The sequence below is a fragment of the Tyto alba genome, unplaced genomic scaffold, assembly GCF_018691265.1.
Source record: "Tyto alba isolate M040663 unplaced genomic scaffold, T.alba_DEE_v4.0 Super-Scaffold_7, whole genome shotgun sequence".
Lineage (NCBI taxonomy): Eukaryota > Metazoa > Chordata > Aves > Strigiformes > Tytonidae > Tyto > Tyto alba.
Window position 1 is genome coordinate 465,802 of NW_024881328.1, and position 19,603 is coordinate 485,404.

General features: G+C 37.6%; 1 protein-coding gene across 4 annotated transcripts in view; it reads right to left on the reverse strand.

Moving 5' to 3' along the window:
* Positions 1-19,603, reverse strand: part of TANC1 (tetratricopeptide repeat, ankyrin repeat and coiled-coil containing 1) — a 115,228-nt gene that overhangs the window by 65,740 nt on the left and 29,885 nt on the right. For all 4 annotated transcript variants that reach the window (XM_032992652.1, XM_032992650.1, XM_042783819.1 and 1 more), the window contains exon 2: positions 7,738-7,812. In XM_032992652.1, coding sequence (XP_032848543.1) covers positions 7,738-7,798 — 61 coding nt within the window. In that variant the 5' untranslated portion in view covers positions 7,799-7,812. The remainder of the gene's footprint in view (positions 1-7,737; positions 7,813-19,603) is intronic.

Here is a 19,603-nt window from a genome sequence, read left to right on the forward strand (position 1 = left end):
AAAGCACCTTCCAGGATGAGTCATCACCATGTCTAAGGAATAAGAAACTGTTTAAGGATTATCAAAAGCAGTGGGCTTGATATTTAAAAAAAAAAACAAAACAGTTTTCTTCTACATTCCATTCCCATCCTATTTTTCAACAGAATTGACAGGCAAGTGTAGACAGAACTCTGTAGCATGGTTCAGTGACTGTATTAGGTGCTTTAATTGCAAAACACTGATAATTGCCCTTTAAAGGACCTGTGTCTTTCAAAATTAAACTGCTTACATGTGTGCATGCACTTGCACATTCACAGCCAGTCCAATTTAGTGAGAAGGCAATCTAGGAGGACAGAAGGAGCCAAGCAACCTGCTCTTTCCAGTTAGGACACCACTCACACTACCACCAACACCAATGAGGACTTGGAAGAAAAATACACTTTATGTGATGCAGTTCATCAGCTAGCCTTCTAGGATAAGGAAAGAAGCTTCTGTCATGTAAAATACATGCATTTGAGAAGATCAACACTTGATTCTTTTGCTCTTGGGACTCTGGAGAGACCAGAAAAATGGAGAAACTAGCCTGGAATGGAAAGAAAACTCATTATGGCCTGAGTAGCAGAAGCAGTGAAGTGCACTGAGTCAGAAACAAACCAAGTAAAGATTAGAATAAAAGCTGCAAATGGACAGTCTTTGCCAACTATGCTTGTATTTGACATTATTTGCTCACTTTCTGGCATTTATGTCTGAACTCTGGATTCCTTTTTCAGTACACAAAACATTAATGTTCTATTGCAGAGCTTTCTTAAAGAAACAACCAATTTTTAAAGAAAACAGCGATAAATAGAGGTTATTAGGACCACTGAATTAATTTCTATTTATGTCTTCCAAGGGCAGGGTTTGCTTTTTTTCTTCCTATGTACGTGGGATATATCACTTGAATTAGCTTCTGGGAAAAGACTTTCACCACATTAACTACTCCCTGCTCAGCAAAAAAAGGAGTTTAACCTCTTAAATAACTGTCAACAGCCACAGAAAGTGGGCAAAGCAACACAGAATAATCAAAACCAGATCCATATTTTAAGCATGAAACAATGCTTCTTCTGTTGCAAGATATTTTTAGAGAAACAACACAAAGTCAAACTGAAGCTTGAAAGTATTCCAGTAGAAGTTAAATGTTCTAGCTAGTGGATGTGTACTTTATGCACCACAAAGTCCCTTTGCACTTAAAATTCAACGCATAGTATCACAGAGAGTTTGGACAGAAAAAGGCAATTGAATTTGCAAATTTAGTTTTAAAATGCAAGCTTATTTTATTTAATGATTTCAAGCCCTTCAATTTGTCAGGAGGGTGTCTAAAGCTCTTGATGCTCTCAGCTTGGTTACAAGTGTGTTAGTCAGATTGAAATGTTTAATGAGACATAATGCAAGGAAGGTGGTGTTCAAATACGCATTTATCTCAACAAGTGCAGCTGAGAGTTGAACTGTTACTGCTACAGGGAAATAACACCAAAACCACTTAGCTTTAAAATAATGATTAAGTAGTGGGTTCTAATAAAAGATTAGGCCTTCTTGTGTAGCAACTTCACTTTTATTTTAAAATAGCAATTTAGTTGCCCTTAGCAAAAAAAAAAAATCGTCAGTGAATTCAAGCACGTTTATGTTTATCAAAGTGCTGCACTAGAGCTAATAGGAAAGGGAGAAAGATAAACTAGAATAGCAGAACATCATAGAGGTGAACACAGTTCATGCCTTTGAAGGTCATTTTATTTTTCAAAAATAATATTAAAAGTGTAATCTCAATCTTAATTGTATCCATATAAAATGTTGATGGAAAGCAAGGCCTACAAACTAAGAGGATGTCAATCTACAGCAGAACATAATGCAGAACTAAAATCATCCATTCTATCCTAACATTCAAAAAGTTCTTGCACTCATATTTAGGTCAAAGACACTTATATAAAGACACAGGAATACAAGAAGAAGAAAGACCAAAGGCAACAAAGTCTCAAAATTGTATTGTAAAAAATTAAGTCTGACATACAGGACAATCAAACTAGATCTGAGAAAGATTTTTTTTAATATGGAACTTTTTTGTAGCCCAAATTAAAAAAAAAAAATCTGAAGACAATCACTGAAAATACGATGCATAAGCACTTCAATACCTTTTATTTCATCATCCACAAATCAAAAACAGTGATCTCATTTCTCCAGATTCTCTACTTTTAAAGCACTGTATTATTACATTCTAAACATTATGTTTTTGTTGACATAATTTATTTGTTGTTATTTGAGCACTACATGAATGTCTGACAAGCCTTTGAGCTAGAAAACCTAAAAGTACCAACTACTTGCCACATTAATTTCTACTGAAATCAATTAAGTTTTCATGCATACCCTGTGCGACATTTCACGTTAAACTTCTGATAGGATTTAGTGCAGGAAGAACGCTGCAAACTAAGCACAATACCTCCATTATTCATGTTCCTTCAGGCCTGATATTGGGTCAACAGAACAATAATGCTCATGCTACTAAAAAGCCATCTGAAATAATTGAGCATGTTCTGTAGAAATTTAAGATACAGGATTTTATTTTCTTTTCAAGTTGAAATACATTACGAGTATTTTATATTGAATGCTCTTTTGTTTAGTAAGTTAAAAAAAAAAAAAAAAAAAAGCAGATTCCCAGAATGCAGGCAAGTTGCCGGCTTTAGTACAGTTAAAGAAAACAAACATAATTATATGCTGCAAAGCAGCTGGCAGAATATAAAACCAACAGGAAATACTAATACAAATCTATCTCTGAAGCATTTTTAAGCATTTATGAACAACTAGCTGAGTAGAACTTCTACTAAACCAACCATAGTTAAAAAGTATTTTCTGCTTATATTCTGAATTTTATTATTTATATTCTTTACACTATCACCTCTTCATGAACACAGACAAGACTTGCAGGTAACCCTGTAGATACTGAGTTCAAACAAGTCTTCTGGATCTGATTTCTTGAATTGTGACAGTAAGATATGAAGTTTCTGTGCTATACTAAAATTAAAAAGGTCAGCTCCTTCCACAAGAGGCCAGTGGCTACAGAGGTGAATTTAAGAACCTCAACAAAAGAAACTGGAAAGCATACAACCCACAATCAACTATGAAAACAACTCAGAAGAGCTAGCAGAAAAAAATTTCCAAGGTAGCTAGAAAGAAACACAGGGTAGAAATAAAGACAAAGAGAGGAGATTATCTTAAATCTAGAAAATAAAGTCCACTAACAAATCAAAGCCAAAAGCCAAAGAATAAGGAAAGAAAATATGTGTCCTAAGCAGAAGTCACGGGCACTGTTGAGAGTTACACTAAGGGACTGCTAATCAAAAAGGCAAGGTCTGCCACTTCCTACTAGAAAGACACCTTCTAAGGCATCTCTGAAGGACTTGGGATGCTCTTTCAGAGTTTAAAGAGATAATATTTATTTGATGATAATAACCTGACAAAGAGGAGAAAATACCAAATTTTTACTTTGTTTCTGAGATTGAATGAAAACCTTGAGAAACAAAGGGAAACTAAGAGAGTAACTGCTGTACCTTTCCAGAGCAGTGTACATGAGACAATATAAAACCACCGATTATTTTCCAGGACGCAAAAACTAATGTTCCTATTTGCCCTCTTCCTGCTTGGTTCCAGATGTGCAGAAAATAGTTTTCTGTTACTTTAATGTGACAGGTGCAGATTACAGGGGTTTTTCCCCCTCAAGTTCTGTCCTTTACCAAGTATGTACATCACTTTAATGGAAGGAAGGGGGACAAAAGAAAAATCAGCTTGCAGATACTTATTTTCATACAACAGAAATAGCTGTGTCTGAAGGGGTGTAAAGACAGGTTGCTTCATACTGCAGAAAACCTGGGAAAAAAAGCTGGATGCAGAAAAAGTTGGATGCCTGGGTCAAAAATCTGGTTTGTTTGAAATTCTGTTCCTTTGGCACATCAGTTTACCTCAATATGCTATCAACTACCTTGCCTCCAAATCCATGTTTAGAAGTAAGCTTAGTAAGTTCTCCTCTGAGAAGCTGTTCTATGCATAAACAACACGCTGTCAACACTGCTCTCATCTATGTTCACATACGTTTGCACATATTGACACACAATCATGTACATAATTATGTATGTGCATGTTTAAACATACAAATTTTGCTTCACTTAGATTTTACCTAATCCTACAACAGCCACCTACCTATCAATGCCCCCCAGCCACATCTAAATAAACCCATTTAAAAAAAAATGATTGCAGAAGAAATAATTATTACTGAAGCAACTGCAGGATCTGAGCCCAATTATGTATCACCAGCATACTGCTATTGGAATAGCCTGAGGTGTCGTTTTTCCATCCAAAAGTGAGACCCACACGACAGCACTCCACCTGATCAGGGTGTAAGTTTTTATATAAAGACCCCCTACCAGTCTTTAGCATAGCACTTCAGTCTCTCTCCCAAAAGCATGAACACTAGTTCTTGCAACCGTCCTTTTCGAGATAACCCTGAATTTAAAAATGTATAAAAAATTGTAATTAACATACTCAGCAGCTAGATTTCAAAAGTGTTATGCCCATCTTCAGCTCTTAAGCCCGTATCTCAGGGCAAATGAGGAAATTCTAACATTAAAATCCATATAAGCTATTTTTATAAAAACAGTCATAATTTCTTTTTGTTCTTTAACCCTTTTAGAGACTTTTTGGTACTACAGTTGTGCCTTCAATCCGGGAACAAAAAATCCATTCCTATTTGCACTGGTTCTGCAAGGCTAACAGATGTAAAACCAATAATGCACAAACAGGAAGTTCTATTCAGTCAAACAGGAATCATCTCACTCAGATTTGAATTACACAGACTTCCAGGCGTTCCTTTTATGTACAAGTAAGCCCATGGGAAAACAGGGTTACTTCAGTTTAAGAATAGGCTAGTGCAATTTAGCCTAAACCTCTTCCAACCTGACTTCAGTTAGAATGAAACAATCACAAGTGGTCACGACAGACCTTGCAGGAGTTCCTCCTCCTCAGCTGCAATTCAACACCTTTTCTCTCCACGGGGATGCAAAGTATGACAGATTTACCCACACACCTCAGCAGAAGCTTGCAAGCACATTAATACAGTCAATTCTGAAACAGTTATGGCAGCTTAAAATTTTACTACCTGCTAGCTGTTCAGCATTATTCCTAAACTGTGTATATACTGAAACAAGATCACAGAAGTCTTCCTAACCAGGTTCAGTTTGGCACTACTGAGCTGTGCTCTCTCGTCTACTTCCTGCTACACTCTGAAGCTCTGAAAAACCTGAAAACTTTTGCAAAACTTCATCATCAAAAAAGTCAAATCTGTGTGCCCACAAAACTGAGAAGCATCTAAATTTACCATTGCATTACTCTTTTAATGCTGGCTAGTAGGATGGATGTGTTCACACTGTCTCTCAAGTCAGGTTCCATCATCAGCATGCATTTTCACTCTTCATAGTTCTTTAGAGAGTAGTAATTTTAAGAGCTGTTGTTGTTGTTAAGGACCTGAAGGGCCATGAAATGGGACAACTCTACAATTAAAAAAATTTCCATTTCTCATTGTTTGGAGTTTAAGGACCAGGGACAGGAGTGAGCAAAAAATAAGCTCTACAAAGACCAATGTTTCTTGCCTTGCTTCACATCTCTAAAAGCTGAGAAATGCCTTACATCTGAAAAAATTGGAAGATCCTTTGGAACAAGAGAAAACTATTAAACTGAACACAGCTTCACAGGAAGTCCTGGATGTAACACAGAACAGAATGCACACATTTCTTTGCAAACTTTTCACAACATCTTCAAATACAAAATAAGCTAAAATCTCTAGAACCCACTGTATGAATTAATTACTTCCTTTTAAAAAGCAGCTCCTGCACTCCTTCTTACTCTAGCTTTCACCAGCCAGGCATTAACTACCGATTTTCCCCAATACTTGGTTTCTGTAATATTCAGCTCATACATGAAACTCTAGACCTTTGCTTAAAAGACAAAACAAAAAACCCAAACCAAGTACGAAACCAAAAGAACTCCCACACTCTAGCACTCCCCTTGGTGTTCAGAAATACAGCAGCATTGTATTTGTAGAAACAAAGGGAGAAAATCCTTTCTTTTGCACACATTAATCCAGACAGATGTGATGAGATCCTAAAATTAAAAAAAAAAAAAAAAGAAAAAAAGTGTTGTTTTCTGACCTAAAGGAAAAAGGCTTTTCAAGCTTCATATTTTAATCAAAGCCTGGTCAAAGCTGCATTCCAAACAGCCTGATTTTCCTTTTGAGCTTAAACCAATTTCCATCTAGTATTTTAAGTAAAAATGAACCAATGAAAGCCTCACCACAGGAATCTTTAGCCCACTATGTTTAAACAACTCCAGCTGGTAACTTCAAGCCAGCAGTACATACAAAATTAACAGGATGCCTTTCGTCTTGCTCTGTGACCACTTCTGTGTATCTTTGATCTAGTGTCAATGTTTTTTCTTTACTGGATAGCTCTCATCATTCAGTCACTTAGAAAGAAACTGGGGTAGAGTGTAAACTTCAGAAGACAGAATTTCCTGAAGAACACGTTACCTGCCAGATGAACATAAAACTGCTTTTTGCAAAAGAACACTTAAGATACCCTCCTGTTGCGGGACCCCGTGTAACTCAGTATAGTTTTAAAAGCTGTGATGCAAGATACTTATATAACGTGCCTGTCAAAATACGACTGCATTGTTTTAAAGGTTCTGATACATGTGAATGTGGTAGTCTATATTGCATTCCACAGTGAATATATTTAAACGAATATTTGTTTTTACACATTTTTTATTCTGGGAGTAATAAATCTGTGTTGCCAAAGAGCATAAATTCAGTCTTACAGATAATTTAGGATCTAACTCATCAGAAAATAAGATGTATTCGTCTACATTAACAGTTTGAAGTTAAAAATTTAATCATGAAGAAAAGGCAACTGTCACTCAGGTCCATGAGCTTTTTAGCCTCTGCAGCAGAGAGTTCAGCATGACGTGCACAGAGCAGGCAGGTTTAATACTCAGCCACCAACACCTGCACTTCTGTAACTATTCTGTACACCCTCTCAAGGGGCATTGCTGGTCCTTCACTGCCCTTGAAAATGGCAGAGTTTTTAGTTACCGTTTTTCCTGAAAGGCAATACAGATAAGCAGTGGTCTACTAAATTTATGATTAATAGTAAAATAAGATTTATTTTTTCCTTAAAGTAAAATTTGTTGATGTTTCATTTTACCTTCGAAAATCTCCACAGTTAAAGGAAAACCTAGAACATGACAGAAGTTTGATAACCAACTTTAAAACTTTTCGCTAGATTTATTTTCAATATTCTTTTTTCTAAATACATTAATAATAAAAATTCTATTGCCCATAACACATAACGTTTTTTTAAAAAAACAAGTAGTTGAAAGCATATTTTTATAGCTCGGGGTTCTGAGCCTCTGGCCTTGGGCTGTGCTTAAGCCAGCAGGACAACAGGCACCGCCTGCTCTCGGTAGCTCTAGGGTGGGAACCCGGAGCACAAGCCGCCGTGCCGGCTGGGCGGGCGGCACCTCCCGGGGGGCTGCAGCCCCCCACCCCGGCCGGGGCGGCGCAGAGGGCCACACACCTCCTGCAGCTGCCCACCACCGGCACCCCTGCGGCAACAACACAGCGAATTGCTAGATCTGGAACGCACAACTCTTCTACATTACAAAATATTTTATTAATAGTCATACCTGAGTCTTTCTTGTTCCCTTTTCCACCCTCTCGGCTCTTTTTTAAAACTGCCTTTAACATTTTAAATGTTGCTCCTAAAGGATAACAGAAAGAAACAAAAATAAATGCAACATTAATAACGTCCATTCACACAAACCCAAACAAAATAAAGATAGGATCAATACAAATAACACAGCGCATTAATCAGAAGAAACTTTCTGGTAGTAACATGTATTTTTTACAATGTAGCTTGGTTAAGCAAAGTCCTAACGCACAAGGAATGTTTTAATATTTGAACTAAGCAATTAGAGTTCAGTGTCTTCTTATACAGAAAAATAATACAGCATTCTCCACATTCCACATATAATTAAGGTTATAAGGCTAAACCCATGTAAGTTACTGTAAGACACTAACGAAAACTAAACAGAATAAAGCTTGAACTCCTGACCGGAGTGCATCAGCACAGCTGGAGGAGGAGACATGTTGGAAACCTGCTATCAGGTCTGTGGCTCCAAACTGCAGGAGCATGAACTAGATGGGTCACAATGCGACATGGTATCCCCACACAACTGTTCTTTACCCACACGCAACGCATGGCTGACCGACATGGAAAAAGCCGAACAAATTCCCTGAATCACTGCCCTGCTATGTACATGCCTATGTGCCCACATGTCCATGCCTCCGAGCACATGAATTTCCGTGTTCCACATCTCAAATTAAACGATCAACTTCAAGCGAGCAGCAGTTGCAGATTTCAGAGGTTTATTCATTACAAGAAAAAAAATGTATCTGGGATGTAAACCTGGAAGACAGTTGTTTCAGATAATTATCTTCAGTTACAAAGCAAGGAAGATGCAATGAAAGGAATTATGAAGAGCACTTCTTTCTCAAAAAGCTTTCTGGAGCACGTACAAACTCTAATTTCATTTGTTTTCTCTACTGAAAAATTCCAAAGATATCTCATTTTAGAAAAACTTGCAGTACAGAATATGCAACAAGAAGGGAAAAAAAAGTAATCTGACTATGCTGTCTTATGCAATGGATTGCCATAAAAAAAAAAAAACACATGACATCAACAGGAAAAGCAAAAATCTTCCATCCAAAAAATACAAATTCTTCGGAAAGTTCACTTATTACAAAATAAAGCAGAAAAAGAAAAATCAGTCCAACAGTCTTTAAGCTTCTATGAATAACCTGAAGCGCATACAACTAATACTAATTAGAAAAGTGGAAGGTTTCCAGAGCCTGTATTATACTCAGTGCACAAATCACTGGGTCAGCTCCACACAGGTGCAGCTGTACACACAAATGGCTGCTCTTCACGTGGCAGGGTGACATCTCAAGTAGCTGTACAGATGAGTTACACCCCTCAGTACCACACACACCCCACAGGGCAGGCAGGCAGCAAACGCACTATCTTCTGTGCTCTGCAGCTCCGGTGAAGCATCTGCTAAAGATTACACACAGGAAAAAAAAGACCCTCTGCTAATACTCACTCTCTGCAAACTACAGGAGTAAAACAAGTTCTGTAGTATTTTCAGGTGTTTCGCAAAGAACATGAACTAAGCAGCCCTCTCCAGTTTTAACATTAAAAAAAACTGAAAAAGCCCACCAAAGCACACCCAAAATTGGATCATCTAACTGAAAAATTAAATAAACTAAAAGGAAGCAATTTGTGATTCTTTATGAACTACAAGCCATAAATAAATTTCTGAAAATAAGCATCACTATGATGTTGAATGCCAGTTAGGAAGAAGGAAGTGTGTTTTTTAAATGCATACTCTCTGTGCTTATAATATCTGACTCAGTATCAATCATATTCTGTAGTCAAAGGCTATGTGCCAGCTCTCAACACATCTGTCCAGCAATGTAGAAAAGGCTGGATTGAAATAACATGGTTAACTACACTCCCTTGAAAAGGGCTAAATTTTCTGAAAATAAGAAAATAGATCCTAAAATTCAACCACAAGATCATGAAAACAAAAAACTAAATGCTACATGAGGAAACATTCTCCCTTCCTCATCTGGATGAGCTAGATACAGATACATTCCACAACAGGAAAGAATTTTTTGAGATTAACAAACAGCACCGACAACTAGAAAAAGAAGTTTAAAATGGAACAACCTGAATGAAAATTTACCTGCAGCCCCGGCTACTTCCTTTAAAATACCACATACCCCAATGGCCAATTCTTGTGGGGATGAGAGAGACAGTTAAGCACTGTACCTCCACTCTCACTCATTATGTGCGTACCCCAACAGTTTCCCCTTTCCCAGTACTTAGGTCTTCTGGCTTTGCAAAGGGAAAAAGAAGTACTTCTGCCTTACACAACAGCTTTTACAAAAAGCAGCAACAAAGAAAAACAAAGTCACATCCTCAGGTACACTGTTAGAAAAAAAGGAAGAACGACTTTTCTGAGAGACTCAGACATGGTCAGCTGGAATCAGCCCATCTGATGATAAGAGAAAATAAATCTATTACTGGGTTGTATGAAGACCAACACTGCCTTTAAAAGAAAGGAAGTCCTCATTTCACTCTATCTGGTACTAAGGAGGCCTCTGGAAGAGCCTGTGCCCCACTGCGGGCACCAGATTTCAGATCTGGACCGGGTGAGGGGAATGGAGAAGACACCACCAGAGATTGGCAGTCTAGACACTGCAATTTAAGAGACTGAAAAGGCTGTTTAATTTTAAGAGCAGAAGACTTGAGGAGAGACCTAACTACACTAGTCTGTCATATATCTTGAGACTGTTGCACAAAAGGGAACAATCATCCTATATATCAATTCTTGATACACCAAGTACTATGTGTCTGCTTTGCAGCAGATGAAATTTAGCTTAGACACTAAGACAAAAACTTCCTAGCAATATGGACAACAAACTACAGGAAAACTGCCATCCCTTAAGGAAAGAGTGGAATATTTATCTCTGAAAGAGACATCTGCAAGAAAAAAAAACACACTACTGCTTGTCGCTGGAGTAAGACATGTTAGACTGAGGATGAAAGATCCAGACAAGTTAAATCATTTCATGTGCGTGCCACATTTGTCAGCAGATGGGGACAAAACCAAAACCAAACCACAAGACAAGCCGTAAACCTCACAAGCTTCTGCTTCAGGCATGAAAAAAGACTGTAAACTTTGAAGCTTGTTTTTCTTCCAATTCTATGAGAAGTTGTTTAATAATGGAAATCTTTCAGATGTGTCAGATCCATAAGCTGGAGGATGTACTGAACGACATTTCAAAAGCCCTTCCCACACCTGCTTTCTGTGGTGTCAGACTTCAGCCAAGAGGAATACACAGGCTACACAAAGTTTCATCAGAAAGCCGTAACTAGTTCTCGAATAGCCATTTATGAAACTGTAGGTAAGAACTTTACGCAGATTTAAACAGCCTTCCTTCCTTTAACAACTGTTATCGCTTGGAGAAATTTAGTGCATGAGGAAGAATATAGATTTTGATTAAATAGAGTCTGGTTTTTTTTTGAGAGAGTCATGTGAACACTTTCTCTTTTTTTTGGAAATCAAATCCATCTTCAAACAGGATTAACAAATCAAGAACCTAAGAGTATCTTCCACAGTTTGAAATAGGTATGAGGTAAGAGTGACTTTACATTAAAGATTATGTGTAAAACCATTATTTGAATTACTACAGATATTCTAATATTACAGCTGACTTTCCTCTACCCCTACAAAATACTGGTCTTTATTAGGCACAGGAAAAGATATTTTAAAACATTACTTCTTATAACAGCACAAGATTAAGATTTGCAGATTAAACAAAAATGGCTTGTACATACAGAAACTATGCCAATTGTGAGGACAAGCCTTGAAAAAAATTAGGAAATTAGTTATTTTAAGGTTAGACCATGCAATCCAAATTTGACCTTCTTTTGTGCATAAATTGTACTAGAAACTTCATTTATGTAAGCACGTCCTGTCCACTCATCCAGTGCAAAGGATGTCCACAAACTAAGATCTCGTTTGTCTACAACACACTGAAGGAGGCCCAGGAAAGCTATATTCTGTTCCTGGCTCTATCACAAGGCCATTGTGATACACAGAGGCAAAAGACTGTTCAAACACCTTAAACGTGTTTTTCCTAAAGTCTGAATGATTCACTTCCCAAGTTTATTAATTATTCTTTCAGAGTAGCTTCCTCCTTATGCATACCATATAGGCTTCAGTGGCTGTAAAAACATGCACATCCAGTGTGCACTGCACATACTTTGGCTCTACAGACTAATTAAAAGTGCTATAGTGAATGTTCTTTGCTGAAAGACCAGGCTTCTTCGATGTTTTCTGAATCACACAACTGTGTAAAGTCCAGTACTGTTACAGGACAGCTGTGATATACATTTCATACCTATTAGCCAAGTTCTCAGAAGTCTTCATTGTTATTTCTTCCGGCAAACAGTAGACTGCAGCTCCATTATCTCTTTCCCATGCTCCTGATCATCATTTTTGAAAGGATCTTTCTAATTTTAGTGCAAAACTCTTACAAAAAAAAATAAAATCTGAAGACAACTGTTCTGACCCATCTCAAATCCCTCCAGCCACTTCACACCATAAGATACTGGTCCATGGATGAGTTTGGAACTAACACAGGCTTTGTGCTTCATATTCAGACACTGGTCATTTGTTCCAGAGACCTAGATATAAAAAAATTCACCTTGTATTATTACAATTTGAAGGTCTTATGTTCTTTGGAAACCATTTTTATATGTAATTGGACAGTTCTTTAAACTGAGTTTCTCAGCTCAGTTTACTACATTGCAACTGAGGTAATTGTACTCAAGGGTACTGTCGCTTTTAATGCTACTAGCAGGCATTCACAGGTTCAGTTAGAGCATTTAGTGAAGAAAACAGTGTTCAATCATATAATTTAAGGCTGAAACATAATGCAAATGCAGAAGAATGGGAAGTCTAATTACAGCTGCAGAGACATTCTTAATTTGGTATTCTCTAACTTCTGCCTGGTTTTGAAACATTAGTGTTTCCTCTAAAATTATTCAGTGTTGTATACAGTTGGTATGTTGTATGATAATTTTTACTTACAAGCATTTTAAAATCTCTTGAGTCTTATAGAACAATAGTGACTTTATTAAAATTCAGCTGGTATTATCGCAAGAACAAGGAAGAAATAGTCTACCTGAAGTCTCGCTGAAGTTCACAGAGCATGTCTCATCTAGCTCTGCCCTACAGAGACCACTGGATTCTTTTTTTCTGCCCCCCCCCCCCCCAAAAAAGTGATACAGCTTAGTGGTTTAACGCAACTGGAATCAAAACCCCAAGAGTAAGTATGAAAGAGCTTGGTTTCAAAGAGCTGATGATTGGCAGGGAGCCTGCTATAAGTGAAGACAATCACATTGTTCCAAGAGAACTGAATCTTTCTTAAGAAAAATATAGTAATAATAAAGCACATTTACAGGATCTTGAACAAGTGCAGTGCTACAAGAAACCCTCCTCCATAGCAGCTCAAGGAGAGAAGAAATGTGAGTTTAAAAAATGTCAGTGAAAAATATAATGGGTGCAAATAGAAGTCTAATGGGCAATGATGCAGCAGGTAAAGTGAAACGCAGGAGTTCCCTTGGAACACTAGGGCTACTTTCTCACTGGGAGGGTGACCGAGCACTGGCGCAGGTTGCCCAGGCAGGCTGTGGAGTCTCCCTCCTTGGAAGTAGTCAGGAGCTGCCTGGACATGGTCCTGGGCAACCGGCTCTCACCCTTCCTGAGGGGGGGGGTTGGACGAAGTGACTTTCCGTGGTCCCTTCCAACCTCATCCATTCTGTGGTTCTGTGATTAATGAAGATGTTGGGCAGGCTTAGACTCAGTATTGACCTCTGGGGCACACCACTAGTTACTGGCCTTCAACTAGACTTCGTGCCACTGACCACACGTTGCATCCACTTCACACCGTACCGCTTATGGTACGCTACTCCCTTGGAGTCAGTCTATCCGTCCTGCAGGCCAATGAGCTGCACACACTCCTTTTCGGGGATAACCCCTACTCATACTCAAAAGAAGAGAAATGCATCCGACATACTGAGGAAGAGTGATGAGAAATAGCAGGAAATGTAACTGTAAATCTCTTAGGTTGGTTCACTTATGTTCCCTTTCTCCGAGAAAACTCTCCTTCGATCAAACTCCAAGCAGAGGCAGTAAATAACCAGCTCAAGGGGCTACAGAGAGAACACTCTCTGCCTCTGAAGAATACTTCATGGCACAGACTATTATAAAAACATTACAGAAGCCAGCTGTACTGTAGTAGAAAGTACATTCTAATTCACTCAATCTTACTTTAAATGGCACATGCCTCCCAGTATGACAAGATCTAAAAAGATTCCAAAAGGAAAAAAAAAAAAAACAAAACTCTAAGCAATTTTTCTAAATACGTAGTCAAACATCCTCTCCCAGAAAGCCTCCTAAGCTAAGGCAACAAAGAAAATAAAAGTACCAATGTATTTATTACACTCTGCTTTTTAAATAAAAAGATTTTTCTTTTCCATACAAAAAACATATGCCATGTTAGAAAGTCTGTATTATGCCATGGTAAGATCTAGTACTGTAATGAATTCCAGAATCTGAGAATGATATTCTATATACACAGATCTAGAACAGAATGGCACTTTAAAAATAAACAGATAAACAAACCCCCCAACAAAACAACAACAAAACAAAAACAACAAAACCCCCATACCTGAAAACCTGAATAAATATTATATTTAGCTTTATTCTTATTTTGCAAACATGGCAAGTATAAATTTTCAATTAATCAGAACAGAAAGGCTCGATATAGAACTGAAATTTTACAGTATATGCCATTCCTATTCTTAGGATATGGGTAGGGAGTAATAACAGATCAAATAAAAGGATTCAAGGAGAATTCTATCCTAGATGTTCTCTTTTTGGAATTGAGGCCAACTTCCCTACTGTGCATACAGTTCTTCAAGGATCTATTCCAATACAGAACAGAAACAGTATGTGAGATGGTTGCATATTCAGACACATTCAATATACATACAAAAGTTGCCTATTACCTGACAATGAAGTCAGTTTTCCTCCTTCTCCCCTATGACATGATATAAAAAATGAAAGATAGCCCCTTTTCAGAGAAATTCACCTTTTGATATGTCAACTACACTCAAGAAGAAACCTAACCAATAAAGGCTCTGAACAGGAAAGCAAACATAGGGACATCTACTATTCATTTGCAAACTGAAAGGTACAAAAAAACAAATTCTTCTTAATTCGAAAGCTGACACCTTGGTTAACTTTACATCATTCAAATTCCACAAAGGCATATAGCTGAACCATTCAGGAAACAAATCAAACACTATAGCTGAGAAATACTGATTACAAATAAACTATGTGTTATTTAAAAAAAAAAACAACCAAAAAACAAAACCAAAAACTTTTTTGTACATACTGTGAAGCTTTCTGACAAAAGCAATTCCAAAAGCCTTTCAGCTTCAGGTAAAGAATTTCTTCATACCCATCTTTCACACTTCAAGAAGTCTGATCAAATTGAACAGCAGTACTGTGCATTTATATTTCCCCATTCCTTGGAACAGACATGGGATATTGGATCTTGTTTTTTTATAATGATATTTGTATTAATAGGATATATTCCAGTAATGCTGGCGTCTTGTCTTTTCTAAGCGCACTCTATTTCCTCTTTTTCCTCTTTCCACAACTAAGGTTAAATAAAATCATTCACTAAGATTTCAGAAACACTTTCAGCTATTGCAATTGTTTTGCTTTGGCAAACAATTCAGTTTTAGACTTAATTCCAATTTTTAAATTCTGTCCTGAAACCAGCTGGGTTTTTTTTAGTTGGGTTTGTTTGTTGTTTTGGTAGGTTTTGGGTTTTTTTGGTTTTTTTTTTGTTTTTTTTTTTAATATTTTAAGGTCTTTATCCTTCTGGTTTTAAAAGAGATACCAGATGTGGACTTGTTATCCAAGGGTTGATATTAATAACGTCACAGAAGAAGGAAAATACCTCAACACTCTTGCTTAAGCAGTCAAAGATCATGTTGGCCACTTACAAAACTGGATCCCCCATCCCAGCTCATGTCAAATACATTTCAAAATGGGTACTGCCCTCCCATCAATTCAACCGTTTGTCTTTAGATACACAAGAATTTCATACAGTTGCTTCATACTCAGAGCATGAAGGGAAGGGGTGGAAAGTCCCTCGATTAAAGAATTTGTATGATAAGCTTTTTTTATAAATGAGGGACTACAAAACAAGATCAGGTTTATAAAATACAAATGCTAGGTTATCTAAATAGTTGGGAGGGTAGACATACACAACAGTTTAATTTGTAAAAGATTAGGAATAAAGTAAGTACCTCACTACCTAGGGAATCCCCTCTGAAAAGCAAAAAGACAGAAAAATAAATTCTCCACATTTTCACTCTGTCTGTGAGTCTCCCTTAAAACCGAGCAAGTTCCTTGCATGAGAGTATTTTCCAGGTATAGCTACTACTGACAGATACTAACATCGGTTACAAGATGACTCGTAGCTTTTGTTCACTCTCGTAACTGTAGTTCCACCTTCCTTAAAGGTTTGCACCACGGACTTTTTATATACCCTACCTATCAGAGTGGGTTATTTCCAGAGATCTATCCACAAAAGTTCATCACTTCTGGACAGGTCAAATAAACTAATCCTACACAGTATGGAACCACCTGAGCCAATGCCCGTGAACTCCAGGTTTACCAGCTTCCCAAAGTTGTGTTGTTCAGTCTCTCCCTATTTAAATCCTGAAAAACAGCATATATTTGCAAAGAAATAAAGGGTGGAACATCTTAGTCATTCTACCATTTGCACAGAAGTACTTAAGGATTAACCACCTTTCAGTGTAGACTTTAAACATATACTTTAAAAAAAGCTGTATTTTAAAAAAGTGCATTTTGCATTTAAGACTCCAATTCAGGAATGAGCAAAAAGATTTGAAAACAAGAGAATGGTGGCTTTTACCCTTTTTTTTTTTTTTTAAAAAAAAAAGTACAACTTCTGATGAGATATATTTGTTTTATTATTATTCAAATGCATGAATGAAAATGATAAAACAGATACACTTGAAGAGGTCTGTCTCTGACTTCATACAATAAAAAAAGTAAACTGCATATATGATATTTCCAAGGGGCTACATTTAGCCAAATCTAAACAAACTCACAGGTATTGAAATATTTCTCTGCAATATTGTACCCTAAACAATTATGATCTTTACCCTTTGTAGATATTTCTTATGCAGGAAGATCAATACAGGTGCAAAATTGACAAGCTATACTGCATTTGTTTCATCTGTTGTTCACTCAATAACCTACTTATTATTTATCTTACCTATGAGATATGACACATCCCCCACACTCTTATCTGACACGCCTGAAAGCTATGCATCAATTTAAAAGGAGAGTGCAAAAGAACACCAAGGTTTCCAATTTGCTGCTCACTTCTAAATAGTCGAATTACGCCCTGAAGCACTATTAAAATACAATGAAAGAGGTGAAAGATGAGGAAGTGCAAGAAAAACCTCATTATCATGTTAGCTATTAGAATGTGCTTTTGCAGTAGCTTTTTCCCACCAGTCTGGTTCTAGATTTGACCTCCCAGATGTCATGCCTGTACCTATTCTATACCATAGTCACCCAGTTTTCTGCTATGCTACTGATTATTCTGGCCAGTGTCTCGAAGGACTGCCAACACAGGGAAAAAGATGGTCTCTTCACTTGACTGCTGTCCAAGAATTCTTGGCAGATACTGCAGAAATGACTATCAGTTTTAAAGATTACTGCTCCCCAGCTACTTGTTACTACCCTGAAGCACTGAAGAAACGGATCTTACACTGAAGCAGATGAAGAGCATTCACAAGTCAGAAATACTAGCTTCAAAGGTCATAAGCACCTGTTTGAACTAACCGGAATGATTCAGCAACGATAAGCACGAAGAATCATCAGTTGAGTCATTTCCCTGTCTACACTCGGGAAAAAGAGCAGCAGTTGTCAGCAGAGGAGTCATAAAATCGTAAAGATTCACAGCTGTTTCTCATATGAAAAATATCTGACCACAGCTAAGGTGTAGACAAATTTATTTTTCCCTTTCTCTTTCCATTCTGCCAAGTCCCTCCACAGAAAATGTCAAGACCACAGCCTTGTACCATCTTCCACAGAATTTCCCCTTTCTTCAGTTATGACTTACAAAAAAACTAAACCAAACCCAAACAAACAAAACCGCAAAATCCCAACAAAAAAAAAAACACCCTGCTTCTCATCCCTACTGTATTTATCAAATTTATCCCTGCTATTTAGGCTTTTCTCTGAACCTCACCCCCTCTAGCTCTTATCATTTACAAGATACCACCAAATTCTTCAAAGGATCGTAAGATTCACTGTGCTCTCCTAGTCTCATCTCATTTAGCCTAACTCTACTTTCACCAGGGCTGTTTTCTCCCTTCAATTTTATCTTTAGGTATGACAGAAGTAAATTATTCTCTATCACGCCATTGCCTTTTATTTCTAAATTCAATTAATTATTTTTCCTCTCCTCCAATTTTGCAAGATGGGGATCAGTGTACCTAGATTATGCCACAAAGTACGTTTTTGCTTCAGGGGCAAGAAGGTGGGTGGGTGTGGCAAGAGCAGAATAATGAAGGGTGGGTAAGAGGAAGACTGCTTGCTACTTGTCTCCAGCAATAATCCTCACCTCAATGAAAAGGTTTCAAGAAAAAAAAGTTGGCCCTCCTATGAGAGGAAGGTCACTATTTGGAGAGGTGTTCTAGAATGAAATAAGGTCACAAGGTTTTTTAAAAAACAAAACAAAACAAACAAACAAGCAAACAAACAAAAAACAAAAAAGCTCCTGAGGAAACACCGTTATAAGCATCCCAGCCAGCAATCCCTAAGAACCAGCAGATGTCACAGCCAGTTTGCACTGAGGCAGGAGTGAGCAAATGAAAATGAAATATATTCTCGTCTTTGTCATAATGGCCACTTTCATCCCATTTCTCTCCATCCTCCCATGTTGAACACAGAGAAAGTGACAAATCTCCTACTTCAAAATCAATTATGAAAGGGTCAAAACACTAGGCAAGAAACTCATCACTTTCCAGCTGTCAGAAGTGACACCCTGCACACACTATGTCAGCAGAAAATCAAGAGCCTAAAATTAGATGAAAACTAGGTCAGAAGCTGCCATTTCAGCTTCACTAGCATACAGAAAATGAAAACAGAAATTATGCTAACCAAAATCTTGACCCAACTTGCAATAATCAAATCTTATTTTACTGAATTGTTGTATGCTTAGGTTACAGCAGCACTGTCCTGTCCTCTCCGGAAAGCACAGATGAGGAGTACAGAAATAAAATCTATCTCCAGCTTCTCAACTGTCCTAGATACAGTCCTGATTTCCAGATGAACTTCAACAAGCTGCTTGTAAAACAACATAACCACTCACTCCAAGCAGCCAAAAGTAAATGCAATGCAAAATGCCTCCATCTTATACTATACAGGCTGCAGTTCAAACAACTTAGTAGGCAAAACCACTTTCCTTCAGACCACCACTCCACATCAGTTTAAACCTGCTTCCTCCATCCTGCTGCGGTTCCAGACATCGCCTCACAACCCACAGGTCTGAACACAGGATTGAGCTAGCAAAGAAAAAATGAACAGATAGCACATCGGTATCTACATTAATTGACCCTGACATTTTAACAGACTGGATCTCTGGACTATTCAGGCATCATGCAATTTCCAGTATATTAATTAGAATAGTTGTGGGTTCCCTCTATTTCTAAATAAAAACTCAACAGGCAGCATGTATGGGTTAGTCTTTGCAATTTGTATTTAAGCAAGCCTCTTCTGCTCCTGTTAAACGACATAT